Source organism: Chinchilla lanigera, unplaced genomic scaffold (genome assembly GCF_000276665.1).
Source record: "Chinchilla lanigera isolate Chin_1 unplaced genomic scaffold, ChiLan1.0 scaffold00007, whole genome shotgun sequence".
In the NCBI taxonomy this organism is placed as follows: Eukaryota; Metazoa; Chordata; class Mammalia; order Rodentia; family Chinchillidae; genus Chinchilla; species Chinchilla lanigera.
Window position 1 is genome coordinate 12,797,478 of NW_004955408.1, and position 22,866 is coordinate 12,820,343.

At 38.4% G+C, this 22,866-nt stretch overlaps 1 protein-coding gene across 1 annotated transcript in view; it reads right to left on the reverse strand.

Annotated features, from left to right (window-relative positions):
- Ebf1 (early B-cell factor 1) overlaps positions 1 to 22,866 on the reverse strand; it is a gene marked incomplete at its 5' end in the record, with an annotated part of 385,808 nt that overhangs the window by 61,585 nt on the left and 301,357 nt on the right. Inside the window, 1 exon segment of the mRNA XM_013508845.1 lies at positions 22,070 to 22,196. Within this exon segment, the coding sequence (XP_013364299.1) occupies positions 22,070 to 22,196 (127 nt within the window).

Here is a 22,866-nt window from a genome sequence, read left to right on the forward strand (position 1 = left end):
AAATTAAAAGACAAAGTTAAAATGACTTCTGCACTTCACCAGCGTCTCCACTAAATGTACCATACATCTCACAATTTCAATATTCACAGTTTAAGACTCTGTGATGACTTTCAATCTTCCTGCATGGATAAAGAAGGAGGAGTACTTTTTGCAGTTTATTGAAAGCTATTTGGAGAGTTAGTCCTGATAGTTACATGTCTTATTCTTTCTCCTTCTCCATCCTTCGCCCTCCATCCACTTCTACTGACACTACACATCAGCCTCTTATGCCAAGGAACCTTTTTCCCTTTTGTTTAGAGTCAGAAATGGAGAGACAAATTTTATAGAAACAATTTCAAGGATCTGGTGCAATGACATGGATCAATGCTTATTGAAATTTCAGGAAGCTTGATCTGTTGAGGACATAGTCAGCTGGTACAGCTCATATTTCTAGATAATGATCACAGAGTGGCTGGGGGATGGGATAGGGGCAGAGATGCTTCTGAGTCAATGACAGCATGGCTCTAGGGTAGGGGAGCATCCGCAGATGCTGGGAAACAGAACATGTTCACCTGGGAGATGCTTCACAGGTTGCAGGTGCCATTCACTTGTGTATTTTACTAATTCTAACAGATGAGTGGCTGTAGAAAGAAGCCTCTTGGCACTGTGTGAGATCACCCCTCCCATTTCCTTCTTAGAATTGCCAATCTGACAATTATCTGCCTCTTCACCTGTGTGTGGCCTTCTTTCCCTTACCAGAATTTATATGTCTTGAGGGCAAGGAGACCACCTTTCACAGAACCTAGAAGAGGCATGGAACATGAACAGGTATTCACAAATTTATCATTATTATTATTCAATTGGAATTTGAATTACTGTAATCTTCCCTTCAAAAGAAAAGGAAAGGAAAATTAAATGAGACCAAAATGTTCACATTTCCTCAACACTACCTATAGTATAACCCTAAAGTCTCCAAAGACCCTAGAATTCTTCAGCTCTGAAATCCAGGCTTCCATTTGAAAGTGTTACTGAGACAACAGTACCTGAAGTTAATCTATCACCTACAACCTTAGAAATCACAGATGAATTTGTAAATCTATGGTCCTCCTAAAAGTGTCGGGGCTACATTTATTTACATACTTTGCAGATACAAACAGTAACTTCCCCACTTACTCCCCACCAGATGATCTTAAAATGTAAAACAAGGCCTTATTTTAACAAAAGCTAAGATTTTCCATGGGTCAAAGCAGCATAAATGTATTTTGTTTAATTGAGTCACTACCAGAACTACAACAGACCCATGCTTCTTCAGCCAACCTAGGAACTCCTTCCAAATACGAGAATCCATTATGTAAGATGAAGACTGTTTGGGCCCTAGATGAGCCACACAGCATAAGAACTGTCATTAGCTCCTACAAGGCAATGAAGAACGTAAGAAACTAGGACCAGTGTGTTATTAAAGCCAGGCATGGTAGCTTTAAGGCAATATAGATTTCTGAGCTATTTATTTATTTATTATTATTACTGCAGGTCCCACTCTTCTAGCCGCAACCATTCTAACTCTGCAGGACCCATGTAACAAGGCGATAGTATCTGAGAAATAATGAGCAAAGGAATGCTGTGCTTTCTTTCAGAGCAATCTCAGGTGCGATCTTATACCGTAAAGGACTGGATCAATACTCCCAGCAGCAAGCCGCTCGATACCCCCTGAATTATTGCTTCATTTTTCTTCTTATTATAGATGAGTTGTGTTATTATTTTCCCCAAATCGATATTTTACAACCTTTTTTATCCGTTTCTCCATAAATTTTGTGATTACTTTAAACTGGGAATTCCGGTACACTAAATAAGATGCAGTATCTGAAAGGGACAGAGTGTACTGACATGTTTTTGGTTTTTGTTTTACTCTTTTAGACACAATACCTTGTTTAAAGGCACATCGTAATCAATAGCCAAAGCAAAATTTTCATGGAGAAAAGTTTAACATAACCCTGTGCTTGCAAAATAAAAGTGCAAATCCTTTAAAACAGCAGAAGCCCAAAACAGCACAAAGCTGAAAAACACAAAAGAAGGCACGATTGATCAGCACTTTGCATCTGAAATTTCATTCCTAATGCTTTTTCTCCCCTCCAGTGAAAGGGCCAATGCAATCCCCTTAAATTGTTTCTCACAAAGGAGATAACTCTATGCACCTTGGAGAGATTTAATTGGCTTCTATAGCTGTCTCCTGCTAAGTGTTTAAAACATCAGCAAATCAAATCATGTAAACTCATATCCTATTCTGCTGTCGGTTTGTTCCAAGCTTGATTAGTTCGATGTTAACATCAGCAGTGCCTACACTTAACGAAAAAGATCTGAAATACACTCTACTCCATGAGTTCCGGGATGACTTGAGTTAATTCTGTGCTTCCTATGAAATAATGTGTGTTATTTGGCAGAGAATGCTCACTGGTAACTAAATAATCATTACAGTGCAGCCAGTGGTAATTACATGGTAATTCACATTAACTTCATAATAAGCACTGTATTTTTCACTATATCCATTTGAGAATGAGGCAGAATCATAGTCTTTCATTTCTTTTTAATTGCACCCAAAATAAAAATAAAGTAAAATCATTTTAAGGGCAGAAGGACAAGGAATGTAATCCTGGTGAGTTAAGCTACAGATTTCATTAAAGAAATACTTAAATGCATTAAGTCCAATTAGACATGACATCCCAGAATTCACAAACAGTGCTTCTAATAAACTCATTAAAAATTTGGGGTAGTTTCTTTAGAAAATGGGAGAATATTATATTATAGGCTGTTATATTACATTAAGGTTTTATCATTTTATGTGGCTCTTCTCTTTTATGTAAAAGCCTATGGAACTTTATAAGAATAGTTTTATTTAAATCAATGAGTCTTAAACAACAGTGTGCTTCTTGTAACATGTACTTAATAATGCAATAAACTATTCTAAGTAGCATAGAATAAAATGGGAAGCACTTTATTCTGATTGGATGAAAGATACTGGGATATAGGTGCTCAATTCCTTGTAGCATTGCCGTGCACAATTTATACTCAAATCCCCATTTACATACAGATTATTTAACTTGGGTAATTACGATGTCCAGAAAGCACTCTTCCATTACCACCTGGACCCTCAGAAAAATTCACACCATGAATGTATCATACATAAGTACACAAAAAAGTTTCTGAGGAGAAAAAAGCACTGGGAACAACTTTAATTGAATACTTATATTAGCAAACTAAATTAGGTCTGTTTTTAAGTGAGCTATCCTTAATGAGCTGCTGTTGGGAGTGTGGAATGAATATCTTACATTTTACTCTTTACTCATTATATGTAACATCAGTGGACAACTGGCCGTTTGGGGCTTTCCACTAACAACTGAGAACCTTTCTTAGGAAGGCCTAAAAAACATTCTTTTATTTGAATTCGAGCACAAGCTCCAAATAAAGTTGAGAGCAGAAATCACTTATACAGTGTTGATGTTTTAATAAATTGGGATATGCACTGATACAGTGATGCCATTTTTAGCTCTAACTGCAGTAGAAGCCTGGTAACAGTTCACGCTCTCATTCATTGTGAGCCCGTCAGCCTGCCTGTTGGCCAACAAGCAGTAACCGAAACAGCTCACAGAGCAGGCAGAGCAGAGATCTCTTTCTAGGCAGGTTTTAACTTTCACCCTGAATCTTGCAAGTATTACATTCGCATTCCCCCTGATTATTTTGCCTCCCCATGCACTAAGATCACTAATGGAGCAAAAGCTAACACTTCTTATTGCCACGGACCATCAGGAGAATGAGGTTTCTTGGCAAAATGGAAGCTACAGACGCTCTGTGGCTGAGGGGAAACACCAGCTTAAGGGGCTTTAGATTATGAAAGCACACAGTGAGGGACAATACATTTGGGGGATCCCACTAAGTCCCTGCCTTACAGGACCCTGGGAAAATAACTCTTTAGTTCCAGGGAGGTCCCCCAACAGTGTGCTGGTGTCTGCCAGACTCTCTGCTCTTATGCTGGATCTCCACAGACTGGAAGAAGGAGATGCCTTTCAACTGCATGACCACACTTCACAGATGGCGACAAAGGGCACTTGGTTTTTCTGTGTGACTTTGATTTACTCAGAAGTGAAGAAAAGCTCCCTTTTTCTTTTGTTGACAGAAAGACAAGGACATAAACAGACCAGAACAGGAAGGACCATGACACCCTCTTGCCAAGGAATAACATGTTGGAAGGTACAAGGAAACAAGCATCCACACTACCTCAACCTTTCTTTGAGAGTTTACTAAAAGCCCGAGAACCTTAACAAATGAAAGTGGATCTAACCACTGACTGAATATATTTCATATAAAATTTGCTGAATATATTTGCTGAATATATTTCATATAAATTCAAACATTTGATGTCTCTATATATCTGGATATTTGCAAACCCATTCACAAAGCACAGTAGATCTATTTATATATGACAGTCTGGTTCTATTTGCAATCCTATGTTGGTTTGGGAAAAGCTTTTCCCTTATTATTGCCTCCATTTTTTTCCTAAAAATTATTAGAATTGGTTCAGGCTGTCTCTGAGGGCCACACCTTCCTATTACTCAGATTTACAGGTATCTGTCCTTATGGATTATTTTTTTAATAAGACCCACCATTAACCGAGTACTTACTATATGCTGTGTACTATGCTAAAGTTTTCACAGATGGTATCTTATTGAAACCTCACCATAATCCTGTGAAATATTTGACAGATAAGGAAGTGAAGTCTTAAATTGGCTTAAAAAAAATCTACCAAGAGATTGGGCCAGGATTCAGATTGGACTCTGTCTGCATTCCAGAGATCCATGGCATAACATTTTTTAAAAAATAACTAAACAATTTAGAAAGTTACACAGAGTGAAGAAAAGCTCTTGCCTAATAGGCTAGAGAAAAGGAATCTGGTGTAAATATCTGCTGCTTGTGGAGGGACTTCAACTCAGTGTTTAGGACTCTGTAAGCTTTGTTTTCATTATCTATAAGGAAGTCAACATTCATCTAACTAGGTTTAAAGCTTATATAAACCTATGTCTGCATATTTTTATCATTCATTTACTTGCTCACCCATTCATTGATTTGACTAGTATCTATTCTGTCTTAACTCTGGTTAAGCACAGAGAATGCAGAAGTAAATGAGACACACAAGGACCTGCCTTCCTGTAATTTATATTCTAGAGACACACAGAACAAACATATGCAAAAAAGTCATCCAGATCACATTTGCTGGTGATAGGTGCCACTAATAAAACAAGTGCCACATATAATCAAAGTGTCCATGCTGGGGAGGCAGCCTCAGACCCTGCAAGCCTTTCTCATTAACAAATTGTGCCCATAGAAACTAAAAGACAGAGTGAGACTAGCGTAAGCACATTTTGTAGATACAAAAATCTGAGTTCTCAAAAGGTGTAATCAGTTACTTGGGGGAATATAGATCTGATGTCACACTCATCACTAGGTGATCTGTGACTGACCACAATGAATCACTTCATTTCTATCTGAACTTCATTGTTCATGTTTGAAAATGGGGTAAAAATATTTTCCCTCCTTACTGCACAGGAAGCAAAACCAAATTGATATGTGGGGAAGATCTAGTCAACTATGAAACCTCATTTAAGTAAATTTACATAAATTTACAGTCTTAAGATGAGACCTACAGAGAGATTCCATAACCAGACCCATAATTTGGTCTCTGACATGTTCTGAGAAAGTTGCAATAATTTTTTTTTGTTTTGATGCTAGTAATTTTATTAACTGAAATTTATAAATCTTTAGCTGATCCTCAAATATCTTCTGAGCTAACCAGGGCAAATATTTCATTTTTCCAATGTTGAAGAAATTGGAGAAATTACAAGAACTACAAACTTGCTCAAAACAAATCCTCCAGAGATAGTCCTCAACCTGAACCTTTCAACACCCTCAAAGAGGCATCCTGGCCTTTATGATGACCTTAAAAATCACTTATAACTAAAAGGAAATGATGCACAGGTATAGATGATTCAGGAGGTCATATTTTGTGCAAATATTTAAAAGTGAATGTATTTTTGACATTAAACAAAGTTCTACATTAATTCCATACCGACTGGGAGTTGGTGTTTCCTTATGAAGCAGTCCCAGGTGATTCTGCCCAGCAGATCAGGCCGCCTACTCAAGATGTGAAGAAATTAACCGTGGTTGATGTTAAAGGGGAAAAGATGAACAATTACATGTGTGAGGTGGAAGAGCAGTGGGTAGAAGAGGAAGTCTGGACTTCTGTTTTTGTCTCTGCCTATGATTTAAACTTCTGTCTACCCCTTACCACTGAGAGAGATTACAGAAAGTCTCAAGCCTCTATTAATGGGTCTGGGAGAAGAAAACCACCTGCACTTTCAGTACCCTAAACAGCATAGGGTCCACGGAGGAGGGAGAATAAACTTTATTCCAGCTGAAAATACTCTGTGGTAGAGATGATTCAATGTGTACTGGGCATATGGCAGATGATTCAGCATCAGGAAAGAGCTATCAATACATTGAAATAGAGATTTTTTCCTCCTCCCAAAATTTCCCTCACTACGTCTTTGAAACATTGTGAAGTCTCTGACAAGATACTTTCTCAACTGCATTATTTTAAACTAAGTATGGGCATGAAACAACCATAATCAGTGGTGTTTTGGGGATGCTTATAGAGGTGACAAAGTCCAGAAAAAACAAGGAATGGGAAATTAACACAAGTTTAGTAACTTTTCCCAGGGGGATTAACCTCTTGCCACTATGTGCTTCTCAAACCAGACCTTTTGAAGGTAGGTTTCAGAAACTGGTGAAAGTGGTTGTATGTGGAAATTTAAGTATAGCATGTGGTTCCATATGGCACAGGATAAAACTTCTAGTGAAAGCATCAGATGCAGGGTTGAAAAGAACTCTATCTCAAACAACTTTGATGGAAGAGAATATACTATAACAGTTTTTTAAATGGCTCTGGCTTTGATTTTAAAAAGCTGATGGCAGAAGGGCACCAAAATGGCAGAGTGGTAAGCAGTAGAGAAAGAGCCTCTCTGAGAGTTGCCATCCTGATGCTGGAATATAGCAATGTGAGGAAGATAAGAAGGGAAGTGGGTTCGCTGGACCCAGGAAGAATCTGAAGCGATAATTGAAGCCCACAGAGAGAGCAAAGAGAGAAACTTCAACAAAGAAGGAGGAGTTAGCTGGTGGAGCCTTCTCCCTGAGTCAGGATTCACTGCATGAAAGGAGTGGTTGAAACCTATAGACGCATGGTGACTGCTGTTGACACCAGAGAGGGTGCCTCCACAGAGGGACTCAGCAGTGGAGGGGAGCAGTGGACATGAAGGACTGCACTGGCTAGGAGTGAGTGCTGAGGGCTCGGTCGTCCCAAGGGAGACAGAGATTGACCAGGAGCCGATTTGGAGAGGAACCAGCTGAGCACCGAATTCAGAACAACTGCTGGGCTTCTCTAGTGGTTCCCAACTGAGATGAATCCTGCAGAAGTTGTGCTGACTGCTGCTGGCTGAACACGTCTGGTCCCATCCTCATAGCCAGAAACAAACCTCAACTTTAGGGAAAATAAAGGTGTAGACTCACTGAGATTATCCACTACCCTGCCATACAGCTACTGATGACTTGCTGGGACAAATCAACAGAGATCTGGACTCTGTCTCAACATGTTATCTACCAGTAACAGCAGAGACAAACCTGGAAGTGGACATTTTTAAATTTTTTCTAATTTTTTTCTGCCTCATTTGTTTGTTGTTGTGGTGGGTTTTTTTCTCTTTCATTGTTTGATGTTGCTTTTATATGAGTGTATGCATGGTTTCTAGCCTCTTTGGGGTTGTTCTATTCTTCCTTTTATTTCTTCCTTCTCTCTTTCCCTCCTGTCTTCTGCACAAGTTTCTCAAAGTTAGCGTGATCCCACTTTGTTCTCCTGACTTCTAATCTCTTCTTCTACCTCTCTATTTTCTTCTTAACCCCTTTTAAATTTTAACCCCTGAAGGCAACATTGACATACTACTGCATATAATTTTCTGGTTTGTTTTTTATTTTGTCATATAACCACAAATATAGTTCATACAGTTAAAGGTGGAAAATTAATGGTTACCTGAGTTTGTCATTTCTAGGCTGTTATTGATGCTATTGGTATTGCTGCTGGTACCACTTTAGCCAAAAGGGACATAATTGTTCTAACAGCTGTTCTTTCTGGTATTCCAAGACTGAGATTGACTAAGGGTCATGAAAAATACTGTGGCACAGTGCCAAAGACGGGCTGGGCCAAACAGTAAGAAACTTTTCATATCCAATAATTTGAAGAGGTAGGACCTTGCAACAGATTTGAAACCCAAAAACCAGCTATACCTGGAAGACACTTCTGAGAAGTAATCATTTCCTAAGGGTTCCAAATACTAGCAATAAAGAAACTCACCATAAGCAATTTATAAGCATCAACCCAGGAATTAAACTGAAAGGCAAAAAAAGATGACAAAATGAGAAGATAAAATGCAACCCCAGACATCCAGTTCACCAAAGGCAAAGCTAGGGGCCAATGAAATGGAACAATCCTAAAGTCACCCACCTGGCCTCTGAAATAGTAACAACAAAACAAATGAATGAGGCTCTAGAAAAAATCGAATCAGAAAATAATTTCTCAGACAACTACAGAGATGGTGTCCACAATGAAAACCATGCTTAGTGACTCTAGAGCAGATACAGATAAAAAAAAGAGGGCCTTAAGAAAATGATGGAAGCCCTGAATGCTCAATATAGGAAAGAAATGCATCTATAACACAGATTCAATCATATATCGAGGAGAATAAAAATTCCACTGAAAGTGTCCACAGCAGAATGAGCCAATGTGAGTACAGAAGTGATATAGAAGACAGGCTTGTGATTAGCAGTCATGAAAAGAAAGATTTCTGAAAAATAGCAAGGGACCATGAGAAATCAATGCAGCAGCTATTAGATGATGCAAAGGAGAATAACTTAAGATTGACTGGAATCAATGAAAAAGCAGAAGATAGCACAAATGATATTTAAAAAAAACTGTTCACAGATGTCATGGCAAAAAACTTCCCTGATAGGGAAAAAGAATTTGACATAGAGTAAGTGTGACATATAGAATTCCAATTAGCCATGATAAAAAAATCTACCACCAGGAATATCAAAGTCAAGATTCCAGAAATTCAATATAAGAATAGAATATTAAAAGCTATTAGGGAAAAGAAACAAATCACCTGTAAAGGAAAGCCCAACAGAATCACAGCTGACTTCTCAGCACAAACCCTCAAGTCAAGGAGAGCTCGGAGTAAAAAATTTCAAGCTCTAAAGGAAAACAACCTCCAACCCAGACTGATGTACCCCAAGAAACTACCTTTCAGAACTAATGAAGATATAAGATACTTCCATGACAAAAATCACCTGAAGTAACCACCAAATCAGCACACCAACATGTTTGGAAAGACATTCCAGAAAGAGATAACAAGGACTAAAACTCCATGAATCACAACAGAAGGAATTCACCAGACAAGGCAAACAATTAAACAGGGGAGAGGGATGGCAGGGGATGCAACAACAGGAAAATAATATGACAAGGATATGTCAATACATATCAGTTATAACCATTACTGTTAATGGTCTCAGTTCACCAATCACAAGACACAGACTATAAGAATAGATCAAGAAGCAAGATCCAACTATATGCTGCATACAAGAAACACATTTAATTGAAACATGAATTCATAGACTGAAACTCAAAGGATAGAAAACAATACTCCATGTGACAGGAACCCAGAAAAAATCAGCAGTAGCTATTCTATTTGAAGACAAAATGAATTTCAAACTAAGACTGATTAAGAGAGACAAAGAAAGTCACTACATCCTTGTAAAGGGAAAAATACAAGAGGAAGAGATAACAATCATAAATATATATGCAATAAATACCAGTGCACCCAACTATATAAAACAAATATTGACAAACATGAAAAAATCAAATATGCACTAATACAATAGTATTAGGGGATCTCAATATCCCACTGTCACAAAAAGACAGATCAACTAGATAAAAAATCAACAATAAAATATTAGAACTGAAGCAAACTTTTGAACAAATGGACTTAGTAGATGTCAACAGCGTGTTCCACCCTACAACATCAGAATACATTTTTTCAGCTGCACATGGGACATTCTCCAAAATAGACCATACGCCATGCTTAAGTATATGCAAAGAAATTGAAATCATCCCATACATATTATGAGACCACAGTGCAATGAAATTGGAAATCAATGGGAAAAGAAATCACAAGAACTTCATAAACACATGGAAATTAAATACACCCTACTGAACAACCAATGGGTCACAGATGAAATTTTAAAAGAAATTAGTTTCTACAATTAAGTGATAACAACAATACAACATACCAAAATTTATGAGACACATTGAAAGCAGTCCTAAGAGGGAAATTGATAGCAGTGAATACCCATATTAGGAAAAAGGAACAAATACAAATAGACAACTTAATGATGAACCTCAAACTTCTAGAAAAAGAAGAGCAGGCCAACCCCAGAAGGAGGAAATGATAAAGATCAGAGCAGAAATTAAAGCAATGGAGACTAAGAAAACAATACAAAAAAATCAATGAATCCAAGAGTTGGTTCTTTGAAAGATTAAATAAAATTAACAAATCCTTAGTCAATCTTATCCCAAAAAAGGAAAAGAAAGACTCAAATCCACACAATTAAGAGTGAAAAGGGAGAAATCACAATAGACACTGCAGAAAACCAGAAATTGTATAGACCTACTTTGAGAACTTGTAGTCTAATAAGATGGAAAATGTAGACAAAATGAACAGATTCCTAGATACATATGAAGTACCAAAACTGAATCAAGAAGATATAAAAATCCTAAATAAATCAATATAAATCAATGAAATTGAATATGTAATTTAAAACCAACAAACAACAAAAGAAGCCCAGACCATGATGGATTCACTGCTGAATTGTATCAGAAACTTAGAAAAGACCTACTACCACTACTTCTCTAACTCTTTAATAAAGTTATACTCCCAAATTCATTCCTGGAAGCAAGCATTTCCCTGATATGAAAATAGGAAAAGGATCCAACTAACAGAATTATAGGCCAATCCCCCTAATGAACATAGATGCAAAAATCCTCAATAAGATACTGGCAAACAGAGTGTAGCAAATCATCAAGATTATACACCAAGACCAAGATGAATTCATCCCAGGGATGCAGGGATGGTTCAACATACATAAGTCAATAAATGTAATACACCATATTAACAGAGCCAAGGACAAAAGCCGTATGATCATCTCAATAGATGCAGAAAAAGCTTTTGATAAATTCCAATACTCTTCATAATAAAAATCCTACAGAAAATTGGAATAGATGATCTTTATCTCAATTTGATAAAAGCCATCTATAACAAACCAACACCCAACATTATACTAAATAGACAAAAACTGAGAGCTTTCACTCTAAAAACAGGAACAAGATAAGGATGTCCATTGTCTCCACTCTTATTCAACAGAGTCCTGGAAGCTTTAGCCGAAGGAATCAGAGAACAGAATGAAATAAAAGAATAATGACAGGAAAGGAAGAAGTTAAATTATCATTATTTGCAGATGACATGATACTGTACATAGAAGGCCCCCAAAACTCCACTAAAATACTGCTAGATTTAATAAGCAAATTTAGTAGTGTAGCTAGATACAAAGTCAATACTCAAAAATCAATAGCCTTCTTGTATACAGATAACAAACTCACTGAGAAAGAAATTAGAGAAAAAATACTTTTAATGATAGCATCCCCAAAAATGAAATACCTAGGAATCAATCTAACAAAGGATATAAAAGACCTCTACATTGACAACAACAGTACTCTGAAAAAGGAGATTGAGGCAGATCTCAGAAAATGGAAAGATATTTCTTGCTTTGGGGTAGGGAGAACCGATATAGTGAAAATAGCTACATTTCCAAAATTATTATACACATTTAAAGCAATTCCAATCAAAACTCCAACAGCATATCTCATATAATTGGAGGAAAAAAATCCTAAATTCATTTGGAACCAGAAGAGATCCAGAATAGGAAAGGTAATTCTAGGTAACAAAAGCAAGGCAAGGGGCATCACATTCCTCAACTTGAAAATATACTATAAAGCTACTGTGATAAAAACAGCATGGTACTGGCAAAAAAAAATAAACCAAAGGATCAGTGGTGCAAATTAGAAGATGAGTAAGAAATTCAAAACACACTCAGCCACATTATCTTTGACAAAGATGCCAAACATGTCCCTGGAAGACAGATAGCCTCTTTAATAAATGGTCTTGGAAAAACTGGCTCTGCACATGCCAAAGATTAAAATTAGGCCCATATCTTTCACCATGCACTAAACTAAATTTGAAATGGATCAAAGATCTAAATATTAAAACAGAAACAAATCTGCTGGAAAATAGAATAGGTAAAATTCTTGAACACTGGTGTAGGCAAAGACTTTATGAATGAAACCCTGATCACACAGGAAGTATCACAAAGAATTAACAACTGGGATCCCATCTTATGCAAAATGGGAGTGGGTGCTCTATATTTCAGTGATGTATAGAGGAAGAAGACTGAGAAAAAAGATCAGAGTTAGTGGGGGGTGGAATAGGAGGGAGCAACAGGATAAAAGTGAGTGAAGGGTGTCAGACACCCCTTAGACTAGAAAACCAGTGAAGGGGAGGAAAAAGGTCTCTATTGCTGGAGCAGGAAAGGCTGTTCTCCTTGGGAGGGCACAGGGAAGGACCTGTCACCTATTTACTGTTAGTTTTGGATTTGAGTTTTAGATATGGTTTCCATGTTTACTTATGAGAAGTTCAGTACTGTTTTACACAACAGGGGAAAATGCATGAAATTCACTGGCCCTGGACATTCTTAAAGATGAAAAGAGAAACAGCTCTCGGTTGTAGCTGAATGTGCTTTTGTGACCAAGGCCAAACTCCTGGCAACAGCAGGTCCTAGGAGTAATGTACCTGTACTCACTGAGGAATGGCTGATAAGTTCCAACCAATGCGGATATCCCACCATTCCAACTCCAAAGAATCCAGGTATAGGACCACTGACTCTGTGTAGGTTTCTCAGAAACATAAACAAATGAGAACCCAAATTCAATGTGCTTTAACACAAAGATAAGGATATACATCATTATAAAATTCCTCTGAGGCATGAAATGATTATCAAATATAAGAAATTGTTTTACATTCATTATGCTCTTATATTTATGATGCACTGCTCAATGAAACAACAAATTACATAATATTATGTAAGGCATTAGTTTTGATAACAAGTGAGATACGTGCATAGGAATTAAGAATGCAAGAGATAGGCCATGAACCACATAAGCCCAGTTACTCTGGAGGCTGAGGCTGAAGGACTGCAAGTTTGAGGCAAGCCTGGACAACTTAATGAGAACTTGTCTCAAACAAGGGTGGGGACTGGAGTCTGGGAGCTGAAACCCAGTGGTGAAGCATTTGCCTGGCATGCACAAGGGTCTGGATTCAAATTCTATTACTGAAACAATAATAATAATAATAACAGTTCAAATTTGTTGTTTATGTTAAAAAACTGATAGGATTATAGCAAATTTTAATATTATTTTGATTACTTTTACTGGTGCTTCCTGAGTTATCTGAAAGTAGCGTGTAATATTTTGCAATAAACAATCACAAATAAGTTTTAATGCTATAGTGAACAGCACATCTCCTAGTTAGCTTTAACTATGAACGGAAGGACTGGTGTTCCATATTCCTGCAAACACGGACAAACGAAACAGAAAATAGCCCTCCACCATTAGGAATAAATCTAAAGAAAAGTAAAATAGAGAGATATTTAGTTTCCCTTCCTCTTCCTATCCCCGATACTACAGAAAATTCAAGATATATAGTTTAAAAGCTGAAGGGCTGATTTATCATGATACTAGATTTAAAAAAAAAAATAACCAAAAAGAAAACTTGAAAACTTCCAAGTAGTTTATTGACTTTGAAAAGCAAATCATGTTATATCATCCTAAAAAGATTAGAGGTTGAAGCCTTCATTGTATTGTATTACATTGGCAAGAATACATACAAAGCCCAGTTCCTACCTTTATTGTTAATAGCTTTCTGATCCCTTACCAGAAATTTATAGTTTAGAAATGGCAACACATCTTAAAGATTAAAGCCATGTGACAAATAGTTCATGTCCCTTAATAACCAAATCACATGCCTTAGATTGGGCAAGCTTATCTGCCTTTTCCTTCTATACGGTTAAATTGGTAGGAAATACTTTATATCCCTATTACATGAATGATGAATGAGATCGTTGGTTATGGTCTGTTATTTGCTTGGCTGTAGTCAATATGTTTTCTTTGGACAGGGATTTCTGTGATTTATCTCTCTCCCAGCCTTATCACTTATTAACTCTGGGTAGACAGGAAAAAGCCAAGGCTGTATATAAGGTCTCATGGCCATTTAGATCTCTAATGTCACTGAAAATATCCCTTTTAATGATCCTGTTACACTAGCTACTCAAGCCCTGATTATGCTCCACTCCAAATAGAAAATAAAGGTCATATTTCTTGGGAAGTGTATGCATAAAATATGCAAGAGAATATACTTCCTTCAGACTGGCTTTATTCTTGGTAGAAATGGCTTTCATTTTCTAGGTGTCACAGGAGTACAATGGTTACTTTTAGTGATTTTTGTTGTTGCTGTGCAGTTATGTTACCAACAATATTTACCCAAACACCAGCAGATTCAGAATCACCAATCGCATCAACATACATCAGATTAGGGAAAAAAAACCTCACATTTTGTGAAAAAGAAGTAAAACTCCCTTCAGTGGAAAACATGGGGGCCTCCTCTTCATATCTCAAAAGCTGAGAGAATAAACATTCCCTTTGCTTTGAACTGTTTTCTTTGTGTGTAAATGGCTCCTTTGGAATCACATTCAAGACATGTGGACAGGAGTAGCCTGTGAATTTTTCCTTCTTATTTGTTTTTTTTTCCAATTAGGACACCACTAAGGCAGAACTACTAGTCAAGTGTTCATTACACAGCTCTTTCAGCTGAATCCTAAGTGAAAACAATCTGATAAAAAAGAAAACACATTATTGCCTTCCTTTCTCCCGTTCTTTGTGAGCTTGCTTAGGCCTGCCGGTATAACAGTTAACATATGCGTAAAATATTACCCCTTGCAAAACATTTTCATGCCCATTTTTTCACTGATAATCACAAGACCCTTGGGAAGCACAGAAAAGTGATGGCCCTACCATCATCAAGCTGAAGAAGCTGAGACTCTGGTAGCCTTAACCCTTTGTCTCCTGAAACTGTACATCCAGTCAATCTCAAAGTCTTTTCCATTCTTCCTCTTAAATACTTTCTGAGTCCTCTCACTTCATTCCCTCTCTACCCATTGCCAGATAAATCAGAGTTGCCAAATCTCTTTCTGTGACTACTGCAATGACCTCCTAAGAGATTTTCTGACATCCATATTGATCTATGCTCCACTTGATAAGAGTTATTTTTCTTCTGAAATGTAGACTGGGTAAGGTCTGTCGTCATTTCAGACACTGCAAGAACTGCCCAGGAAAGAACCATGAAACTCCTCCCCATTTTATATCCTCATCACTGTCCACTTCTCCAACCTTCTCACTCACCATTCTCATTCATACTCTTGATTCCTCACGCTCCCTGGAATTACTGCAACCTTCTAAAATGCCACATTTCCTCCCACCCAGTGGGATTTTACATGCCGTATGTGCTGGAACACTCCTTCTGTTTTTCCTATCCCCATCCTTCAATGATAGCTGCATTAATTCTTGGTCTTACTTCAAACCTCAGCTTGCATCTTTTCCTCAGGAGAAATATCTCTGACTCTTCGTTGTCCCTCTGTCATATACTTATCTGAAACCCTGTTATTGTCTTTCTGAAAACTTACCAGGTTTGGAATAATAAACACGAATATCCACATTCCCTGTTGGTCTATAAGATCAACGAAAACAGGGACCATATGTGATTTTGCCCCACACTGTTTTAGAACATTGCTAGCACTGGTTTAGAGCACTGCCTAGACTAGAACCAGCAATCTGCAAACACTCATGAGATAAACACATGGGCTAACAAAAGGAAGTGACAAAATCGGAACAAAAACCCAGATCTTCTCATTCCTACTCTAATACCCAGAAAGAAACAACTTCATTCATCAAGATGAAAATTAGTGCATACATAATATAAATCAAAATGTGCTCTAGTAGCCAGCTCTTTGGATTTTTAAGAGAAACAACACTCCCACTCTCTGCTATTCTTGTTTCGAGTTTAATTTAAGTGGGCATTCAACTAGAGCAGGCACGGTCGGCACTACATTACCTACACTGGCCTACATACTCCTTAAATAAAAGTAGTTTTAAAATTTCTCCATTTTATAGATGAGCAAATGAAGAATATTAATATACATTTTTCTTTAACAGAAGCCCCATATGTTCCATGTATGAAAAATTCAAGTGAAATGGGACAGATTCTTAATTAACAACTCTTATTTATATTCTGTGTCATCCAGAGCACAAAAATCAATGAGGACACCCTGACCCTTAGCAATATGTCAATCAATTATTAGAGAACACCTACTGCAAGTAAATATTGAGTCAAGATGCTTTAACACAGTATACAAAACAGTAAGACTGAGAAGAGGTATTTCTTCACAAAGTGAGTGGATTTTTCATGATTTGTCTACCTACAAACAGAACAAGAGAGCTACAGGCATAAGGAAGTTAATAATGAATAACTGGTCTAAGCACATGGAACAAGAGAGATCCAGTCAATCAAGACAAGCATTAGGGGATATCAAAGTCACCTAGTCCAGTCAGCTCACTTTACACTGCAGAAACTGGAGTCCAGAGCACATAAGCAACTTGTCTTAGGTCTCATGGCCAGGTAAGGACAGAGCTGCTCAGCCCTGTTCTCTGTCCACTATGTTTCAGTACCCAAAGAACATGCAGAGGAAACAGTCTGAACTGGAACTAGGTCTTGAAAATGCTGGTGCAAATAGCAATTGCCATGTTCACAGTGGCAGAATATGAAGTGATCTTGAGTCTCAGCAAGGAGACTGGTTTCAGTGGAGCTGAGAAAACACTGTTCATAGACCAGAATAAGTTAAGAATGCCAAGTGAAAGGGTGTGGGCTACACGTTCTATACAGTAAGCAGACAGGAAAGGTTTCTCTACAGGGCAATGACAAGAAAGTGGCTTTCCAATACTTTAACATGGCAATGAACTAGAATAAGAAAAAAAGAATGGGAGATTCATTAGGCTTTAACTCATTTCTCCCTTAAAACTTATGACTTTGTTCATACCCAGGTGGTAGGTTTCACTTTGTGCAGGAGGTGTCTAAGAACTAAACACAGCACTCTCTGGCCTGAAACCTGTTGAATCTGGACTTGTAGCTGATTGTAACCTGAACATCTGATAGGTAGTTGGTATGCTGTGGCCTACAGAGGACAGGCAGGACTTTGAGATGGAAAGAAGTGGAAAGCCATGCAAAGTTCTAGAAAGCTTCACAATTTTAGGACTACTTTATCAGAATATGTATTGTCTGAGGCCATTTCTGAGTAAATATGTCTTATAATCTGCTAAGGTTCAAATGACATTTGTCCTCCAAGCATTCTGGAACTGGAAGCTTGGTGCCCAATGTAATAGTAAGCAGAAGGCCTAGTAGAAAGTAATTAGGCCACTGAGGGCACAGCCTTTGGAAGGGATTAGTGTAGCTCTCAAAGGATCCTGGTTAGTTCCTGGGAGAGTGGGCTGTTACAAACAGAGTAAGCATGACCCTGAATCCCTCTGGCCATCTCACCATGTGATCCCTCTTGCACACCCTCATCCCACCTTACCATCGGCCATAGTGTCAGGCAGCCCAGGCAGCCCTCACCAGAGGCCAACCAGATGAGACCATTTGATCTTGGACTTTAAGCCGTTAAAAGTGTTAGTGAAATAAACCTCTTTTCTTTATAAGGACTCAGCCTCAGGTATTTTGCCTTGCAGCAGAAAATGGAGTAGTATATAAAGAAAGCGTTATGTTCACATTTATAAAAATCTTGTTCATGCTACTATACTCATAGCTTGCTCTTTTTTATTCGTGGTTGACTTGCACCAACTTTTGAGAGAGCAGGTAGAATACAGCTCTCCGGGCACACCTGCGCTGCTCAAACATCATCCTACAATGCATTTTCCCCTCGGACTGTCCCAGGTAGAGACCTTTCTGAGGGTCACCAGAACTAGGGCAAAACCTGCATTTGGATCTGCCTACCTCTTATCAGGAAACCAAATCTTAGAACTGTGAAGAAGTAACTAAAGTCTCCTGAAAATCTTTTATCAGATCGAAGGGCACTCAGGGCTTAGCAGGAGAGATCACAGTTTTAAAAGATCCAATTCATTTAAAGATTTAATGACTGCAAGGAAGCAATCTGTGAGAATAAAGGGAACCCCTCCTAGATGGCAGTGGAGATTCCTGTTGGACTGGGGAATGGAACACTCGATCATATGGCTTTCAAGACAATCTTACGATTAGAAAGGGGTTTTAGTTCCTTCTTTTAGAATCATTATTTAAAACTTAAGGTTAGCCTTGCTCTGCATCTACATAAGGATAATTGAATACAATAAAGTAAGACCTGGAAAGTGCTACTGAGTTTTTTTTAGACTAATCGAGTTGAGATTTCTTCCTCTGATTCTAACTGGGCAAATAGAAGAGCACTGTACATGTGGCGGCTGAGAATTCCTTATGTGAGCTGTGCTCACCATCCTCACACAAGTGCAGCCGCTCGCAGGGAGTCTGCTTAGTCAGATTCTTTCCTCCCTCCCCCGAAATCTGTCTGCATTTGCATACAGGAGATGAGACCAGGTGTGCTTGCTGGAGTTCTCTCTCTCTCAGTCTCTCTCGTGCTCTCTCTCTCTCTTTCTCATGCTCTCTTTCTCTCGCTTAATGTTTTAATAATTATAAATTGATTACTATATAAATCTTTAGAGCTTTCCACATCTACATACCCAAACTCTCCTGTACATTCTGAAAGCAGCCAGCCCTAGTGCTTTCATTATTGGGTGCTAGTTTTCAGCTCTGTGATATTTTGTTGTATTTTTTTTTTTACAGGGAAAAATTCCAAGTGGAATTCCACTAATAAAACAAGAGAGTTAGTTAGCCCTATCCAGAAGAGTAAGCATCACATCTTGAAATGCTATGGATATTTTAAAAAATGAAGTGTAAATTTCTGTGGGTGGATAAATGAGAGGTCAGTACATAGATAGTGATCTGAGGGAACTGTTTGGATTCAAGAACAGAGAGGTTTTATGTCCCTTTTCTGTGCCCCACTACTAAGTAGTGACAAGAAGAGAGGTAAACTGAGCAACTTACAGGAAATAGTAGCCCCAGCTATGCAAAAAGGAACCCTTTGCAAACACCTTTAATGCTAATGATTATGAAGCACATGTGTGGTTTCACCAATTAACAGAGATACCCTTTTTGGGAAATATGATATCAAAGTGACTGCTAACAGCCAACTAGAGCAGCAAGGAGCTCTTCATGTCAATGTCTTCAAATTTTTATTTTTCCATTATAGGGAGAGGATATTCTCTGTCTCTCTGTCTCTCTGTCTCTCTGTCTCTCTGTCTCTCTGTCTCTCTCTCTCTCTCTCCCTCTCTCTCTCAGAATACTTAAAAAGCAAAGCCTTTTTGCCTGTTGCCCACAGAGTGAGGCAGGATGACAGGAAGCATTTTCCCCTATTCTAAATTTTCCACACATGTATACTGGTGCACACACACCAACTTATCATCCTGCTCCTTAACTGCTTTCCTAGATTTGCAAGTTCACCACTTTTATCTTTGATCTTAATTCCAGTATGAAACAGATTTTCCAAGATGTGATTTCTTAAATTGATGGCAATTTTTTTTAATGGTTAAAAAAAAAAAAAAACCCTCAAAATAATGATGGGTCCCTAGCTATTTTCTTTTGAGAACGTAAGTAATTTAATGGGGATGAAGGGTTTTTTTTAACTTTTATGGCCAGGTGGCTCTAGGGGATATTTTGTTGAACACTGATTAAAAATAATTTCTTCTAAATGAGACCTGACCACAAAATGGAACCATTAATGGGTAGGGACATTGTCACCAAAGCGGAAACCATGGCTGATTGCCTCTTGTACCTCCCACCACACAAGCATTTTCTTCTTTTTCTTCTCCTTTTCTTGTTCTTAATAGCAGAGTAAATAAGCAGCCAGCGAGGCCTAAATGTTTTCGGCCAAAAACAGAGTCCAAACTCCTCAGAGAAAACATTTGGCCTCTGTGGTTTTGTAATATGTTCCAGAACACCAAGTTCAGTGAGGAACACTGTGAAAAACTCCCATCCACTGGAATGATGGTGGGGAATGTTACAGTATCAGAAATTGCAATTGGTCCTTTTCCTGCAAGCCCATAATGAGGCTTGTAAAAAAAAAAAAAAAAATACTGCTATGTGGAAGTTCTCATGGGAAAAATGAATGGCAAGAAATCCTAGCCTTAAAAGAAACAGCTAATCTGCTAGTTTGATTGTTCTTCAAAACTTACACTGAACCAATGAGCCTAATTAAAAACACTTGGCCTACTTCTATAAAGCATCATAGCTCTCTCTATGCTTCGTTTGTATACACCACAAAACTCCAGATAGACTATTATTTTTTCAAGTGCTCACTAACAAAGTGCTGACTTTGTGGGGATGGCTGAGCTAATTTCTTGAACTCAGTGTGAAACCTTAGCTAAACAAAATTGTGGTAATTTTCCTTAATTTGTAAAAGTGATTGGAGTGCAAACAAAATTTTCCTCTTGGGTCAATCCTATAATTTTCAATTAACTAAAACTAATCGTCAGGCAGGCACCAAACCTGCATTTTGTTTAAAGGCCTGGGAGGCATTTCCAAGGGTCAGGATGCATTAATTGTTTTTATAATTTCGAGAAAGAGACAGAGAAGAGAGAGAGAGAGACTGACTAAGAACAATATTCAGTTTTGTTTCTAGTATTAAAATACAAGGGAAAGATGCTTTGAGGTAGAATGTCACAGCAAAATAAAATCTGTCCATTTAATTGTTTGGTTATAATTAGAATGTATTAACAGAGCTATCCTATCACTGCTCTGGATGTCTTTGTGTGAAATGAACTTCCCCTGTCCTTATCTGGCTTTAGTATCTTTTACTGGGTGGAGAATGAGATCTGGAACCAGTTAATGGTGACGGCTAGCCAGAGATGACAAAGATTCAGCACCCCATGTGTGATCCTTTGACCAGCACCATAAGCCTTGTCTTTGCCTTCGAGTGCTTAAGGATAAAGGGTCTCAGGTTCTACCCAGAAATACTGTAGCAGAATCCGACTTGGAAAAAGAGCCCTGAGTGTTTGGTCTGCAGAATACAGTCTGGGGGCACTCAGACTACGCACTGAGCATGTTCCCACAACCTGCCTTTGCAGATCCTGCCTGGTTTGCTCCGTGTGATGGGAGGGAATTCAGTCACCCTGTAACCCTAGCTTCCTACCACAAGGCGGGTCCATATGCCAAGGCTGTTTTCAGAGAACAAAATGCAGCTTACTGAGGAAGAAAGCACCAACCCACAATTAAATATAAAAACTGCCACTGTGTTTAATACAAATGTGCAGGCGAGAATTAAGTATACTAAAGGGTACTGTTCGTTAAAGTACACCTCTATCCCATAATGCAAACAAACGCCAAAAGGCTGGTTTAACGTACAGATAGACCACAGTACTGTCTAGCACCTTCTTCCCCTTCTCTTACTTCTCATGCTGCTTCTTTAGGTGTCCAACCAGTTATTTGAACAGATCCTGCCATTTAACATGGACAACTAGATGAATTCTTAATAATAATAATAAAACCAACTCAGTGGGTCAAACAGGAAAATAAAGTATGTCTTAACAGAAACCAGTGTTTTGAAAACTATACACACATACAGGATACACTAAAGGACCCCAAAGGGCCCAGGCAGCTGTGCATTCACCGTCTGTAATGGTTCTTACCTGTGTAAATGAATCTGCCCGGGGTCCCTTTGCAGAACTGCTTGGACTTGTAGGACAGTGTAACTTCCACAACACCAGGGATGTGCCGAGGAGGCGTCTGCACACGGATGGCATGAGGAGTAATCAACTGGAGGAGACATTTTTGGGGGGAGAAATGGTCATTGCAATATGCAAAGGATTTATTTCACAACTTGCCTACCAGCTCTCCATAAACAAAGCTTTAAAACACATAATTAACCTGTCCATGTTTAAATACAATCTTGATAGAACCTGTATAAAAGATACTGACGACAATATTTACAAGCACTCTAAATACAACTGTAACAACATTATCTGAGTTTTCCTACCCACTAGGCACTGTGCTTCCTGGTTTCAAAAGGGAACCTGGGCTAATGAAATGTTTTATCTACTACAGGATATCCTTTGGAAAAATCTCTGTTTGAAGCAGACACCCAAATCAGCACTGAGCTCTGCCGTGCCTCTCCTGAAGCTGATAGGCCTGGTGTTTGAACTGAGCCCTGAAACATGTGGGAAACACAGAGGTAGAAAACCAGTAGGTCCAGGCACTCTGATTAGCTGCAGAGCACATGTATGAAATGCCCCCAAAGACCATTTGGTGCATTAACTACCAGAGGCTCAGTCAAAGAACTTTAAAGGGGAAAACAAAGAACCTGCCTCCCTGGAACAGCTTACGGATCTGGCATACGAAGGACCCTCCATAAAAGGGAAGTGGAGAGTTGGGAGAGGGCTGCAGAGTGGTCGCCGGCCCATTATGAACAGCCATGTGCACACTGAGA